The following is a 13,203-nucleotide window of genomic DNA, read 5'->3' on the forward strand; positions in this document are numbered from 1 at the left end:
TGGGACCCCCTGTCCGTGAGTCCCAGAGGTCCGAGGGCACCAGCCTGGCGTGGGACCCCCTGTCCGTGAGTCCCAGAGGTCCGAGGTCACCAGCCTGGCGTGGGACCCCCTGTCCGTGAGTCCCAGAGGTCCGAGGGCACTAGCCTGGTGTAGGACCTCCTGCCCTGCCGCCAAAGCCAGTACCACTAGCCCCGAGGGGCCCTGGCGGCCTTTGGCGGCATCTGTCTGAAGGAGCCGGCGATGCCGGCCCCGTCTGCTGGCCTCCAGCGCCAGTGCGAGCCCGGAGATGGCCGGGACAACTGGACGTGTCACCGGACTTGCAGGACAGGCCTGGTCCCTGGCTGTGCTCAGTGCAGGCTTTCTGGAAACAGCCCTGCCCAACCCTCCTTTCCACCGACATTCTAGAAAATCCCAGGCTATCAGGGCAAGATCCTGACCTCGGTGCTCACATGCGGGTGAACCACCAGGACACCGGGGACCCCTGAGCTCGGCTCTTTTCTCAGGTTACCCAAACTCCAGCCCAGGGCAGGCTCTGAGGGAGACATGCCAGGCGGACCCCAGGCCCAGGGTTAGACGCCTGCCCAGACCCGAGCTGGGGCCTGGGCTGCTCGGCTCCCAGGAGGACCCTGCTGGGGACCCGGCAGATCGCTGCGAGAAGCTTCTAGAAAACGAATGAGCCTACTAGGCAGAGATGTCAGCACAGGGGTCCCCCCTCCCCAGGCCGAGCATGGCTCTCCTCACCCCTCGGTGATCTGCCACTTCCCTCTGTCCACACAGGCAGGGACATAAATTTTTTACAGCTATAATTGAGCTAATAATGACCTGGTTAACTGTGCTGGCAGAGGTCCTGGCCGGCCTCTCAGAAGGGGAGCCAGGAATCGGCAACAGCGGTGCCAGGAGAGCTGAGAGATCATTCAGGGACACGCCTCCATCCCCACCAAGGCCAGAGAGGCCCAGCACACGGCCGGGCCACACAGCAGTTCAGGAGCTGGGGGCACCGGTGTCCACCCTGATGGATGACCGGGGCCACGCGGGGGCCGCGTGCCTCAGCCAGTAGAGGAGGGGTCAGGCGTGACACCAGAGCTCAAGGCCAGATCCTAAAATGGCAGGCTGGGTGCAGCCGGACACCGTGGAGGGGCCTGGCTGCGTCCCTGGGGATCTCCCTCGTGGGCTGAGGCCGGCGGCATGTCCCAGAGCCCCTCGCGGGGCACACATGGGGTCATGTGTCCCTCCCGTGTGTGCTCTGTGCCGTGAGTGTGGGCCACGGGGCTCAGGGGGCTGGGGACCGGCCCTGGGCCCACCCTCCTCCTGGCCAACCTGCGCCCGTCCCCCCTGACACACGCTGCACGGTTGAAAACACCACAGCTACAGAAACAAGCCACGCCACAGGCGGGCCGGCCCCGGGCTGCCCCCGGGAGCCCACAGCCCGACAAGGAGCCTCCCAGCATAGACGTGGACGGGGGCACCAGGAGGGGGTGGCTGGGGGTCCCCTCTGGGGAAGGGGTGCTGAAGGCGGCCCCGAGTGGGGACACTGGTGGGATCGGGGACCGTGCTCTCGGCAGAGGGGACAGAAAGCAGCATGTGAGCAGCACACGCCCGGTCTGTCCGGCCCAGCGCCGCCCGCACCAGCCTCAAGGGCCTCACAAGGGAGATTTCAACTTGGCTCTAAAAAGTCGGGGCACCCTGGATGGGGTTGCTACAGGGGGGCCAGTGTAAGGTGTCCGCCAGCTGAGGGGTGGAGGGGGTCAGGCCTGGGAGGATCTGCGGTGGCCCCGGGTCAGCGCGTGGCTCTGGTGGGAGGTCGGGGAGAGGGGGCAGGGGCTGCCACGGGAGCCGACGCTGCGGTAAGAGCAGCCGGCAGGTGGAGGCAGCCACCTGCAAGCCTGGCACGGCACGAGAAGTCAGCGGGGCTTGCTCGGCCCCAGCCCCCAAGCCAGACTCCGAGGGCTCGAGGCCCGCAGTGGGTGACTCGGCCCCAGCCCCCAAGCCAGACGCCGAGGGCTCGAGGCCCACGCTGGTGACCCGCCTGGTAACAGGGATGTGGGCACTGCGTGGTGGGGGTGGGGTTTGTCAGAGGAGCCTTCCTGAGGGACGGCTGAGACCAGGGCTCCGGCGTGGAGACAGGCAGGGGTGCCTAGGGGGCCCCCAAAGCCAGGGCCGTGTGACACTGCTGGCTGACCGGTTCCCTGCTCACCCAAGACCCCCAGCCGCTCTAGCCTACCTGGTGTGGAACGAGGGGAGGGGCTGTCCCTGTGTGAGCCCCACTCCTGGTGGGGACTGAGAGCAGACGGGCGAGGAGGCCCCCGAGCAGGCCTGCGGCACCAGGTGTCACCTGGCCCACAAGCCCGGTGGCCATGACGGTGGCCCATCATGGTCTGGACAGGAATCTGAGGTGCCAGCTGGGCACTGGGCGGGGAAGGGGAGCCAGGGGCCCTGGGCAGGTCCCATGTGTCCCCTGACTCCTTGCTGCTGCCGGGGCTCTGTCCCTGGGGTGGGGTGAACGTCCGCAGGTCTCAGCCTCATCCTCAAGAGAAATGTGGCGCTGGTCTGCAGCAGGGAGGGCAGAGGCAGGGGAGGGGGTGGCCATATTTCTACTTGTTCAGCTGAATAATCAGAAGTTTGAGTCCCAGCTCACCAAGCCTCTTAAAGCCTGGCTTGGACCACCAGGGCCTCAGGGTCTGGGCTCTGCCTGGTGAGGGCCAGGCCTCAGGGTCTGGGCTCTGCCTGGTGAGGGCCAGGACAGCTGCCTGGCAGCCGTGGCCGTCCCTGACCCTTCAAACCGAGGTGGTCGCAGCACATACCTCACAGCACCCTCTGGGAGGCAGGGGATGATGGGAAGTATGCTGCCGTGCTGATCTCAGAGCAGACCTGACCCTGGGCCTGGGCAGGCAGGCAGATGAAGGGCCGGTATATGTGTAGGTGTGTAGCTATATGTGTGTACATGTGAGGGTGTACACATATATGTGCATGTGTTCATATGTCAACTGCATGTGACGGTGTATGAGAATTGTGTCACCCCCAAACAGGCATTATAGGTGTGTGTGTGTGTGTGTGCATGTTCATGCATGTCTGTGCATGTTCATGCATGTCTGTGCATGTTCATGCATGGGTGTGTTTGCATGTATGTGCACTGAGCCTTTTTTTTTTTTTGCTCAAAGCTAGTGCTCTATCACTTGAGCTACAGCTCCATTCCTGGCTTTTTGGTGGTTAGTTGGAGATAAGAGTCTCACCGAGAGAAGGGGTGGGCTAGGAGGGATGGTGACAGTGTAGTCAGACACCCTGTATTCATACACTGTTTTGTAGAATGGGACCTTCTTTGTACAACTACTTAAAGATAATTATAATTAAAAAAAAGTTTTAAAAAAAAGAGTCTCACAGACTTTCTGCTCAAGCTATCTTTGAACTTCAGTCCTCAGATCTCAGCCTCCTGAGTAGCTGGGATCACAGGCTTGAGACGGGTGCCAGATTCAGAAGCATGTGTGTGTGTGTGTGTGTGTGTGTGTGTGTGTGCGTGTGCACATGTGCCTGGGTATAGGTATGTAAGAGTATGTACTGGCATGTATGCGTGTACATGTGTCAATGCGCTTGTGTGCTTTCTTTCTACATGTCTGTCCATCTGCCCATCCTTCTCGGCCTCTGAGTCCTTCCATCCCCTCTGTCCCCGTCTCCCAGCCCTGCTCTGCCTGTCCTGCTGACTCAGAGTCTCCACACTAAGCTCTTCATGCTGTTGTCATAAGCACAGCGCTGGGAAAGTCCTGCCAGGTCCGGACACGCCAGCATGCCCGCCCTTGGGCCTTTGTTCTGACCCAGGGCAGCCCGCACACGCTGAGCCCCTCTGCTGCATCAGGCTTCCGCTGGGGTGGCGTGGGGGACACAGGCCCAGAGCGGGCAGAGGGGCTGGTGGGGGCCACACAGCAGGGTCTGTGTCATGCAGCCCCCACCTAGAACCCGCCCTACCACCCGCCGTGCCTTTCCTCATCCCAGCTGCTTGGGGCCAGATGCCCCCTCAGGGCCTCCCTCCTGCCCCAGGGGCTGGTGACAACATCCACCCAGGCCTGTGCCTGGTGACACAAGAGCCCTGGGCCTCCCCAGGCCTCGTCCCCAGGGCCTCCAGACCCAGTGCCCTGTGGGGCTGTGTAGGCTCAGGGCGTGAGGCTATGAGGCCTGGTCGAGAGCCTCCCCAGACCCTCAGTGATAGATGGGTGGCGGAACCCACAGGGGGTGACATGGCTCCCCGGTCCCTGTCCCTGGTGAGGGTTTAGAAGACGGCCATGGAATGGAAGAAATGGAGCCAGGCCGGAGCTGTCTGAAGCCAGGGCGGGCCCCTCTCCACTTGGAGCCTGGGCCTGCCTTGGGACCCACGCACCACACCCCAGGACCACTGCAGGGGCTGCACGGCCTCCCTGATCGCGGTCTGGGAGAGTGCCCAGGCCCTGTGGAGTCCCAGCTTCAGCCCCTCCCGAGACAGGGGGGCCGGTCAGCTGACCAGGTGGGGTCTCCTCCTACTCCACCCAGCCTTCTCTCCCGTCCGACCAGTCTGTCAGGGAGTGGGAAAATGCCTATCTCTGACACATTCTGGTGGCCTTCCAGCGCCGGAAGGCTCCGCGTGCCAGGCTACTGCCCAGCCCGTGGCACCTCGCTGGTCAACCCTGCCGAGCTTCAGAGACACCCTAGGAAGGCCCGAAGCTGACCTTTCCCACATCCCTTGGGAGCTGCCCCCAGGGGGAGGGGCCGGGGCTCGGCTGCAGCTGGGGTGTCCTCCTGTCCTGAGCAAGACTCCGACCTTGAGCTCCTTCCCGCCCCGGCGCCCCTTCCTCCCTGTCCCTGCCCCTCAGAAATGTCTGCTCTTGTGCCACGCCTCCCTCCTGCCCCCCGGCCTGGAGTTCAGCAGGTGCTCCACGCATGCAGACTGAACCACAGCGGGGCTGACTGCCCAGGAAGCCCTGGCCAGCTGACCTCCGTCCTCAGACCACCCTTCCCCACCCCGCGGGATGGCATCTGCCAAGAGCCTGCCCCATGCGGGTTCCCAGACCTACTCGGCCCCCGCCAGCGGATGGCATCTGAAATTCCCCAGCGGTCCCACTGGAAATGCAGAACGACTCAGCAGAACCTCACGCGGATGGCCTCTTGTTTGGTCCACATATCAAAACCTGGTCACTCTGACGGGTCTCAGTAGCGAGCAGACTTGTCCTGCTGGTGCTGGGGTGCAGAGTCTGCCCAGTCTGCTGTGGGGAAAGCTACACCTCACCTCTGTGCGCATGCCTGGACACGTCCCCAGCGGGCGTGAGCCCACTGCCACCAGAGAGGCCACAGGGCCCTTGACCGTCCCAGGGCAACACTGCCCCTCTTCAGGGTCTGTCTGCAGAGCGGGGCGGTGGACACACACCGGCACCCTGGACCCCCGCCCAAAGCCCCTTGCTTCTCAGACCCCTGAGACACGGTCATCTGCCCCCTCAGGGCCTGCTCCCCTGGCCTGCGCGGGCCACCCTGACGCACAGCTCACCCACAAAGCAAACAGAAGCCTAACAGCTGCCTCATGCCACTCACGTGAGCCGGGATTACGGGCGGCCCTATGCCTGGTCATGTCTGAAGCTGGCACATGACGGCGGGACTCGGCATTCCCTGGCAGCAGGCGGGGAGCCGGGGCCCGCATGCAGCCACGGCCCAGGCCGGCACGGCTGGCGGGTGCTGGGACTTTGGGCTCAGGAGGGGCTGGGGCAGAGGCTGCAAGCAGAAAGGGGCCGAGGAAAAGCCCGGCCTGCCCGGACCCTCGGCTCTTCCCCGGCTCTCCCTGGGCAAGGCACGCAGCACTCCGGCCCTGCCCCTCGCTGGCCCAAGCCGCCCCTGTGCCCTCCGCGCTCCTGCAGTGCTGGGGAAACTCAGCCTCCTGGTCTCTCGGCCTTGCGCATGCGTGCCATCCCTGTCCTGCCCGGTGGCAGGACACTCTCTCAGGGACATCTCTGCTGAGAGCCCTGGCTGCCTGGCTGTGGGTCCTCAAGAGGTCTTGGGGGTCCACAAGGTTCCAACATGCCCCGAGACACCACAGACAGTCAGAGGTCACAGCCTCCCCGGTTCCAGAAGCCAACCGTGCCGGGCTCAGCTGAAGACCGGGAGGAGCGCATGGGCGGAGGGAAGCCTAGCGTGGATGGGCGGAGGGAAGCCTAGCGTGGATGGGCGGAGGGAAGCTTAGCATGGGCCTTGGGCCTCGCTCTGGAGGGCAGAGCAAGTGGCTTCTGAGTGACCCAGGGAGGGGCCCAGGAGGAGTCATCCCAAGAATGACCTATGACCCAGCCCCACGCCCGCGGCTCACACCTCCTACCTACACAGGGGGCTGAGATGGGAGGAGTGCAGTTTGAAGCCAACCGTGGGCAAGAAAGTCTCCAATTAACCAGCAAAAAAAGCCACACGTGGAGCTGTGGCTAGAGTGGTAGAGTGCTAGCCTTGAGTGAAAAAGCAAAGACACTGCACCATGCCCTGAGTTCAAATCCCAGTTCCAGCACACACACACACACACACACACACACACAGAACCCAAGATGGCGTCGTGAGCACCCTGTCCCTGGAGGCGCACCAGCCGAGGCACAGCTGTGGGAGAAAGGGTGGGCTTTGTACAGGGGCCCTGGGGCCCTTTCAAAGGCTCCCCCCCCCGCCAGTATCAAGCCACAGCACAGGCCAGGGCAGAGCACAGGCCCTGAAGCGGGCCCTCTCCTTCTGGGGCCTGTCATTCATTAGCACCGCCCAGGGTCCACGCGTGCCCCGGCTGCCTGGCTCCTGTGCCCAGGCCGCACCTGACACGGCAGGTCGGAGCACGGCCCGGAGAGGAGGGGCCCCTTCCCAGACCCCAGACCGCAGCCAGGTGCCAGCAGGAGGTCCTTGCGTAGCACTGTGCGGCTGTGGCCAGAGCCACCCTGGCTGAGAGCCGGGCCTGTCACCCAGGACAGCGAGGACCCTAGGCTGGAGTCACTGGTTAAAAAAACTTGTCCATGCTGAGTGCCCCTGGCTCCCACCTGTCATCCTAGCTACTCCGGAGGCTGAGAGCTGAGGATTGCAGTTTGAAGCCATCTGGAGCTGGAAAGTCCGTGAAGCTCTGATCTCCAGTGAACCACCAGAAAAACCATAAGTGGCACTATGGCTCAAGTGGTAGAGCGCTAGCCTTGAGCTGAAAAACCCAGGGACAGTGCCCAGGCCCAGAGTTCAAGCCCTACAACCGACAGAAAGAACAACAAAAACCCAAAAACCTGTCCACTAGGGGTAGGAGGCAGAAAAGGCTCAGGGCCAGCACTGCACCGGCTCAGGCTGGAGGCCAGAGGAGGGACACCAAGATGGCGGGAGCACCAGGAGAAGGGTGGGGAGGCGGCAGGGGCCGGGCCGGGCTGGCTTCTGAGTGCCAGGGAGAAGAGCAGGGGTGAGGCCTGGGAGGCCCCGCCCACACCCTGGGCTGCCGCAGGGAGCTCCTGTGGGCCCACCGGGTGCAGCAGGGCGGGCAGGGCGGGGAGGCAGTGGGAGGGCTGGACCCCGAAGCCACCCGGGGCTGCGTGGCTGCGTGGACAGGTTTCTGTGCGATGCCGGACAGTCAGGCAGCCGGAGGAGCTGACACGGTGGCAGTAAGAGGATGGTGTGCCGTAGTGCCAGCGCTCCCGTGGGTCTGTGGCACTTGGAGCTGTGGGTGACAGGGGCAGGGGCACCCAGAGGCAGGGCACCCCCGGGCCTGGGGGGGCAGTCAGAGACTGGCTTGGGAGCCAGGGAGAGCGCACCATCCGGACCACCTGGGCCATTGGTGGCCAGACAGGGGCAGTGGTGTGGCAGACCGTGCGACAGGGAGAGTGCGAGAGGGGTGTGAACAGCTGGACCCCAGCGTTCACCTCTGAAAGCCCGAGGAGGCAGGAGAGGCATGGAAGCATATTCCTTGGAAGCAGAGCGGGGGCCACACGTGTTCTCTCAGAAGGGGACCGGGGACGGGGGGCAGGGGGAGGGGCAGAGCCAACGCCTGGATGCCCGGCCCCAAGGGAGTTCGGGGTGGGGGCCGCCCGGGGTGGAGCCCACCTTGCGGCTAAGGATGGCCCTGGCACCCGGCATCAGTCCTGTGGGCAGAGCTCAGGCCCTTCCGGCTCCTGTTGGCCCCGGCGAGCCTTCCCGGCGGCCGGCCGTGGTGCTCAGTGAGGCGTCCGGGGGGAGGGGGGTGGGCAGCGGCCGCCGCTTTGCTCCTTGGGGACAGGGCAGAGGCTGGGGGCCCACGCCGCCGTCTGCCAGTCCTCGTGGCACCACCCCTGGGGGAGGCTGGGGCTGGTTTCCCAGCTGCTCACACAGCAACGCCATCAGCATGGCCTGAAGGGCGACAGAGCCAGAGCCCACACTCCAGAAGCCAAGCAGCTTCTCAAAAGGCCCCCGAGCCTCAGTTTCTCCAGGAGCTCCACGGCTTGGCGGCCCTGGGCTGGGGGGCCAGGCGGGCAGGTGGGCAGCTGGCACAAGGCAGACACTCATGCCAGTGCCCTACCAGCCCGCCACAGCTGGCACTGGAGGGAGGGAGCTGCACTTGGGTGGTAGGCCCCGCGGGAGGAGGTGGTGCCACCCTGGCTCTGCCAGGCGCCACCCACAGCTGCTCACCGCAAAGGGGCCCCCGGGGACTTTCCCCTGCGCCACCCTGAAGCCCCTCCGCAGCACCACCAGCCCTGCAGAGCAGCTCTGGCCTGGGTCCCGGCAGCTGTGGGGCTGCTTGGCAGCTCCGGGCCTCTGGGTTGGAAGGATGTGCGCTGTGCGCGCCTGCGGGCCAGGTAGCCAGCAAGCCAGCAAGCCAGGCTCCGGGCTCTGAGCCGGACTGCTGCCACGGCCTGGAGAGAAGCTGAAATCACCACCGCACTCTCCTGCTGGCAGCAGCCCGGGGCACCTACTGTGCGCAGAAACTGGCAGACACACAAGGCAGGCCGGCAACTCCCGGGGCCCAGGGCCGCTGACTGACAAGGCCAAGGCTACATGATGGATTCAAAGCATGTTCCCTGATCCGTGACACGGCACTCTGAGGACAGGAGGGCTGCCGCGAGGGTCCCAGCAGGGACACCCGGCCATCCCCACGTGGCCAGGTCCCATGGCTCCTCGGCATGATTCAGCCCGTGTCCGCCTGAACCCCAGCCCAGTTCCACGCCGCAGACCTCCTTCTAGCCGTCAGTCCTCTCGCTGTGGCATTCCCAGGGTCCCCTTCCCGCTGCCTGCACACCCCCCCGCCAGCCTTCCCCAGGGCAGCTACTGCTCCCCTCAAGTCCCCAAGCCACCTGGGAAGTGCCATGCTGTCCCTGCTCTCTGGAGAAGGCATTCGCTGGGCGCTGGTAGCTCACACCTGAAACCCTAGCTACTCAGGAGGCTGAGAGCTCAGGATGGAGCTGGAGAGTCCATGAGACTCTTACCTCCAATGAATCAGCAAAAAGCCAGAAGTGGAGATGTGGCTCAAGTGGCAGAGCACCAGCCTTGAGCTGTGCCCTAGGGCCGGCACATGCATGCGCGCGCACACACGCACACACACCGCAGGGACCTTGGCCTGGATCTGCCGGGCCAATCACCACAGCGTAGGCCCTGCCCACTACCCTGTATGGCCACACCCCCGGTCACCAGAGCGCATGCTCTGCTCACTTCCCTGCATGGCCCGCGCCCATCCGCTCCTGCCTGTGTTGAACATGGTCCCCTTGGCCTCACAGCCCCCATCCACACGCACAAGCTGCGGCCCCCACCTCGGGTGTCATGGTACCCCAGGGGTGTAGCCACATGAGGGGCTCCTGCGCTCCCCACCCCGAGCCTGGCCTGGAGCAGGGCCCCACAACAGGGTGCTAGCCACCTCGGAGTGTGGAGGCATGCGCAGAACAGCGACGTGGGCGGCCCGGCCCCCGGCCCCCACCCCTGGCCCCCGGGACCCCCGGCCCCCCCCAGCCCCCGCCCATGGCCCCCTGGTCCCCAGGACCCCCGGCCCCCACCCCTGGCCCCCGGGACCCCCGGTCCCGGCACCCCCCAGCCCCTGCCCATGGCCCCCTGGACCCCGGCCCCCCAGCCCCCGCCCCCTGGCTCCTCCCCCCCCCCGACCCCGCCCGCGGCCGGCCCGCTAGCCCAGACAGCCCTTACCTACTCGAAGCTCCTGCCCGAAGACGGTCTTCTCGCCCAGGGCAGAGCAGTTCCAGCGGCCGAAGCGGAACTGGTACTGGCACTCGTTGATGCCCATCTGCGCCCCCTCCCCAATCACGATGATGGCATCGGGCCGGCTCTGGCAGATGGCGCGCTGCCGGGGGGCCAAGCCGGGAATCTTGTTGCAGATGATGTTGGCTCCCAGGGCCACAACGGATGACAGTGCTCTGTGGAGACAGGGAGGGGACCCGGCGGTGAGGTCGGCGGCGAGGGCTGGGATGGTGAGGCCCAGGCAGCGAGGCCTGGACGGTGAGGCCGGCGGTGAGGCCTGAGCGGTGAGGCCCGGGCGGTGAGGCCCAGGACAGCGAGGCCTGGGTGGTGAGGCCAGTGGTGAGGCTGGCGGTGAGGCCCGGGTGGTGAGGCCCGGGTGGTGAGGCCCAGGTGGTGAGGCCGGCGGTGAGGCCCGGGTGGTGAGGCCAGTGGTGAGGCTGGCGGTGAGGCCCGGGTGGTGAGGCCCGGGTGGTGAGGCCGGTGGTGAGGCCCGGGTGGCAAGGGCCGGGTGGTGAGGCCTCCCTGCCGGCAGCCTGACCTTCCTCATCCCTTTCCCCCACTGACTGTCCTCACCCGCCTCGTTCCTGCCCACCAGGAAACAGTGACCCATGTCTTCAAGGGTCCTTTTCCATTGTCCTGGCCTCCCCCGAGTCCAGGGCCTCCCCGCCTCCCAGCTGCCAGAACCACAGACTCTCAGCCCATGGCCTGGCCACCATCTCCAGGCCTCCAGTTCAGACCCACAAGCCCTCTCCCCTTGGAAGGCCACCGCCACGGTCATGGCGCAGGTCCCCAAGGGTGTACCCAACTCCCAGACCACCATGCTTAGCTCCGGGGTATAGTTCCTGGCTCCCTTCCCCGGCTCCCAGCAGCCTCAGACCCCAGCTCCAGCCTGTGTAACCCATAAAAGATGTTCCAAGCCTCAGTTTCCTCCTGCACAAAATGGGCACATAAAACATCTCTCCCCCTGGGTGTCTGTGGCTCATGCCTGGGATCCTAGCTACTGAGAAGCTGAGAGGTCCAAGGATCTAAGTTCAAAACCAGCCTGGGCAGGAACGTCAGTGAGACTCTTTAACTACTAACGAAGCTAGAAGTGGTGCCGTGGCTCAAGCGGTTGAGCTCTAGCCTTAGGTGAAAAACCTCAGGGACAGCACCCAGGCCCTGAGTTCAAGCCCCAGGACCAGCTCACACACACACACACACACACACACACACACACACACCTTCCCCCTCACACACACTACCAGCACACAAGCAGCAGGAACAGGTTGCTCACTTCTGGGAGACCAAGCACACCCAGGAACCCAGCTAATCACCCCCACTGGATGCTGGTCTTGGCAGGTGCCACGCTAACCAGGCCACGTGGGGCCCTGAGGCTGCACCAACAATTAACCTCCTGGCAGCCAGCAAGCCCACTCTCCCTAAAGGTGTTGTAGGGAGAGTGTTTGTTTGTTTTGGTAATGAGGTGAAATTCGCATAACATCAAATTAACCATTTTAGAGTGTACAGCTCCCTGGCCTTTCTGTACACGCGGCGTTGTGCAACCCCAGCTTCTATCAGGTTCCAAGATGTTGTCATCACCCCAATAGGAAACTCCGTCCGCATTAGCAAGCAGCAGCTCTGCCGGTGCCGCGCCCCGCCCCCACCCGCCCCGACCCGCCAGCCACTAATCTGCCCTCGGTTCCCACGGGGTTGCAGTTCTAGATGTCCATGGAATCTTACAATGCATGCAGTCCTGTGTCCCGGCCACCCTCCTTGAGCAGTGTTCCACTGTGCATCCACGCTGCAGCACACCAGAGCTCTGTTCTTTTTTAAGGCTGAATACTATTCCAGGGCACACAGGCTCATGGCGGATGGTGCCCTGACCCAGCGGCCACACTGGCTCTGGTGGTCATGGTCAGCTCTTCGGGTGCTCTGGTGTTGTCGGGTGTTCTCACTTTCGGAGGAGTGGCAAGCGGATTGGTTTTCAGCACCCCAAAAGGAACCCAGAGATAGAAGGAAAAGGATCTGGATATAAAACAACAGACTGCGTGTGCTTAGCCAGGTGGAAGGCCACCGGGGGTCCCCAAAGCTGGAACGGGGCGGGGGGGGGAACTCTTCATGCCCACTGGGCAGCGGCCCTTCCTTGAGACATGGTGTTTTTCCAGGGCAGCTGGACAGTCCCCGTGTGGCCCGAGCCCCAGCATGTGCAGCACCGGCCGCGACACTCAATCCCCCGGGGTCCACCTGCCTGCCCCACCCACTAATCTGGCCCCGACACCCCCCCCCACCCCGTCTCCCAGGAGCATAACGGGCAGACACGCCCCAGGCCAGCTTTGAGGAAGGGCGTGTGGACGGGGCGGGGTGACGCGGGCTGGAATCTGGGGAATTCAGCCTAAAGTAACTGTAGATCCTCGGAAGCCAGGCTGGGGAATGAGGTGGACCAGAGCCACGCTGGGCTCACAGCCACTCGGGCCCTGGACCGGCGGGACTCCCCTCGTTCCCAGACTCCCCACAGACTCCTGCCACAAAGACCCGTGGTTTCCTGGGGGACGGGGCTCAGACAGCACAGTGGGCAGCCTCTCTGCCCTGAGGACCACCATAGCTGGTGCTCTCTGCCTGAATGAGACCCACCAGCACCCATTCCCTCCCCGTCCACCCCCCCACCCCGCAGGTCTGTGGGTCCCTCTGCCGGGGCTCCTCCCCTGCTGCCCGGCAAACTCTACCCCAGAAAAAGCCCCAGCCTGGTACCACGGCCCTCAGCAGGAAGCAGCGGGGTCCTGTGACCCCCTCAGACCCCCAGCGACCGCCTTCTCCCAACTCCCCCACGCGATGAGATGTGACACAGGCCCACAGCCCGGTCTGAGCAGGGTCTGGGTCCCCGGAACGGCGGCGGCGGCGGGCTCCCCGGGCTGCCTGGAGTGGGCGGATGTGTACATGAGCAAGCCGAAACCGACAGCTCTACCAGAAGCAGTTCCACGAGTTCAAGGCCACCACACACCCCGTTTCAGAAAGGACTGAAAGATACACGCACGGCGGCGGAGCCCAGCACAGGCCTCGACCTCGCTTCTG

The 13,203-nt window shown here is 64.5% G+C and overlaps 1 protein-coding gene across 1 annotated transcript in view; it reads right to left on the reverse strand.

Annotated features, from left to right (window-relative positions):
- The window catches only part of Wnt7b (wingless-type MMTV integration site family, member 7B), a 22,506-nt gene extending 12,180 nt beyond the window's left edge, over window positions 1-10,326 (reverse strand). Inside the window, exon 1 of the mRNA XM_013025753.1 lies at window positions 10,105-10,326. Within this exon, the coding sequence (XP_012881207.1) occupies window positions 10,105-10,201 (97 nt within the window). The 5' untranslated portion in view covers window positions 10,202-10,326. The remainder of the gene's footprint in view (window positions 1-10,104) is intronic.
- Window positions 10,327-13,203: the final 2,877 nt, after the last annotated feature.

Source organism: Dipodomys ordii, unplaced genomic scaffold (genome assembly GCF_000151885.1).
Source record: "Dipodomys ordii isolate 6190 unplaced genomic scaffold, Dord_2.0 Scaffold87, whole genome shotgun sequence".
Lineage (NCBI taxonomy): Eukaryota > Metazoa > Chordata > Mammalia > Rodentia > Heteromyidae > Dipodomys > Dipodomys ordii.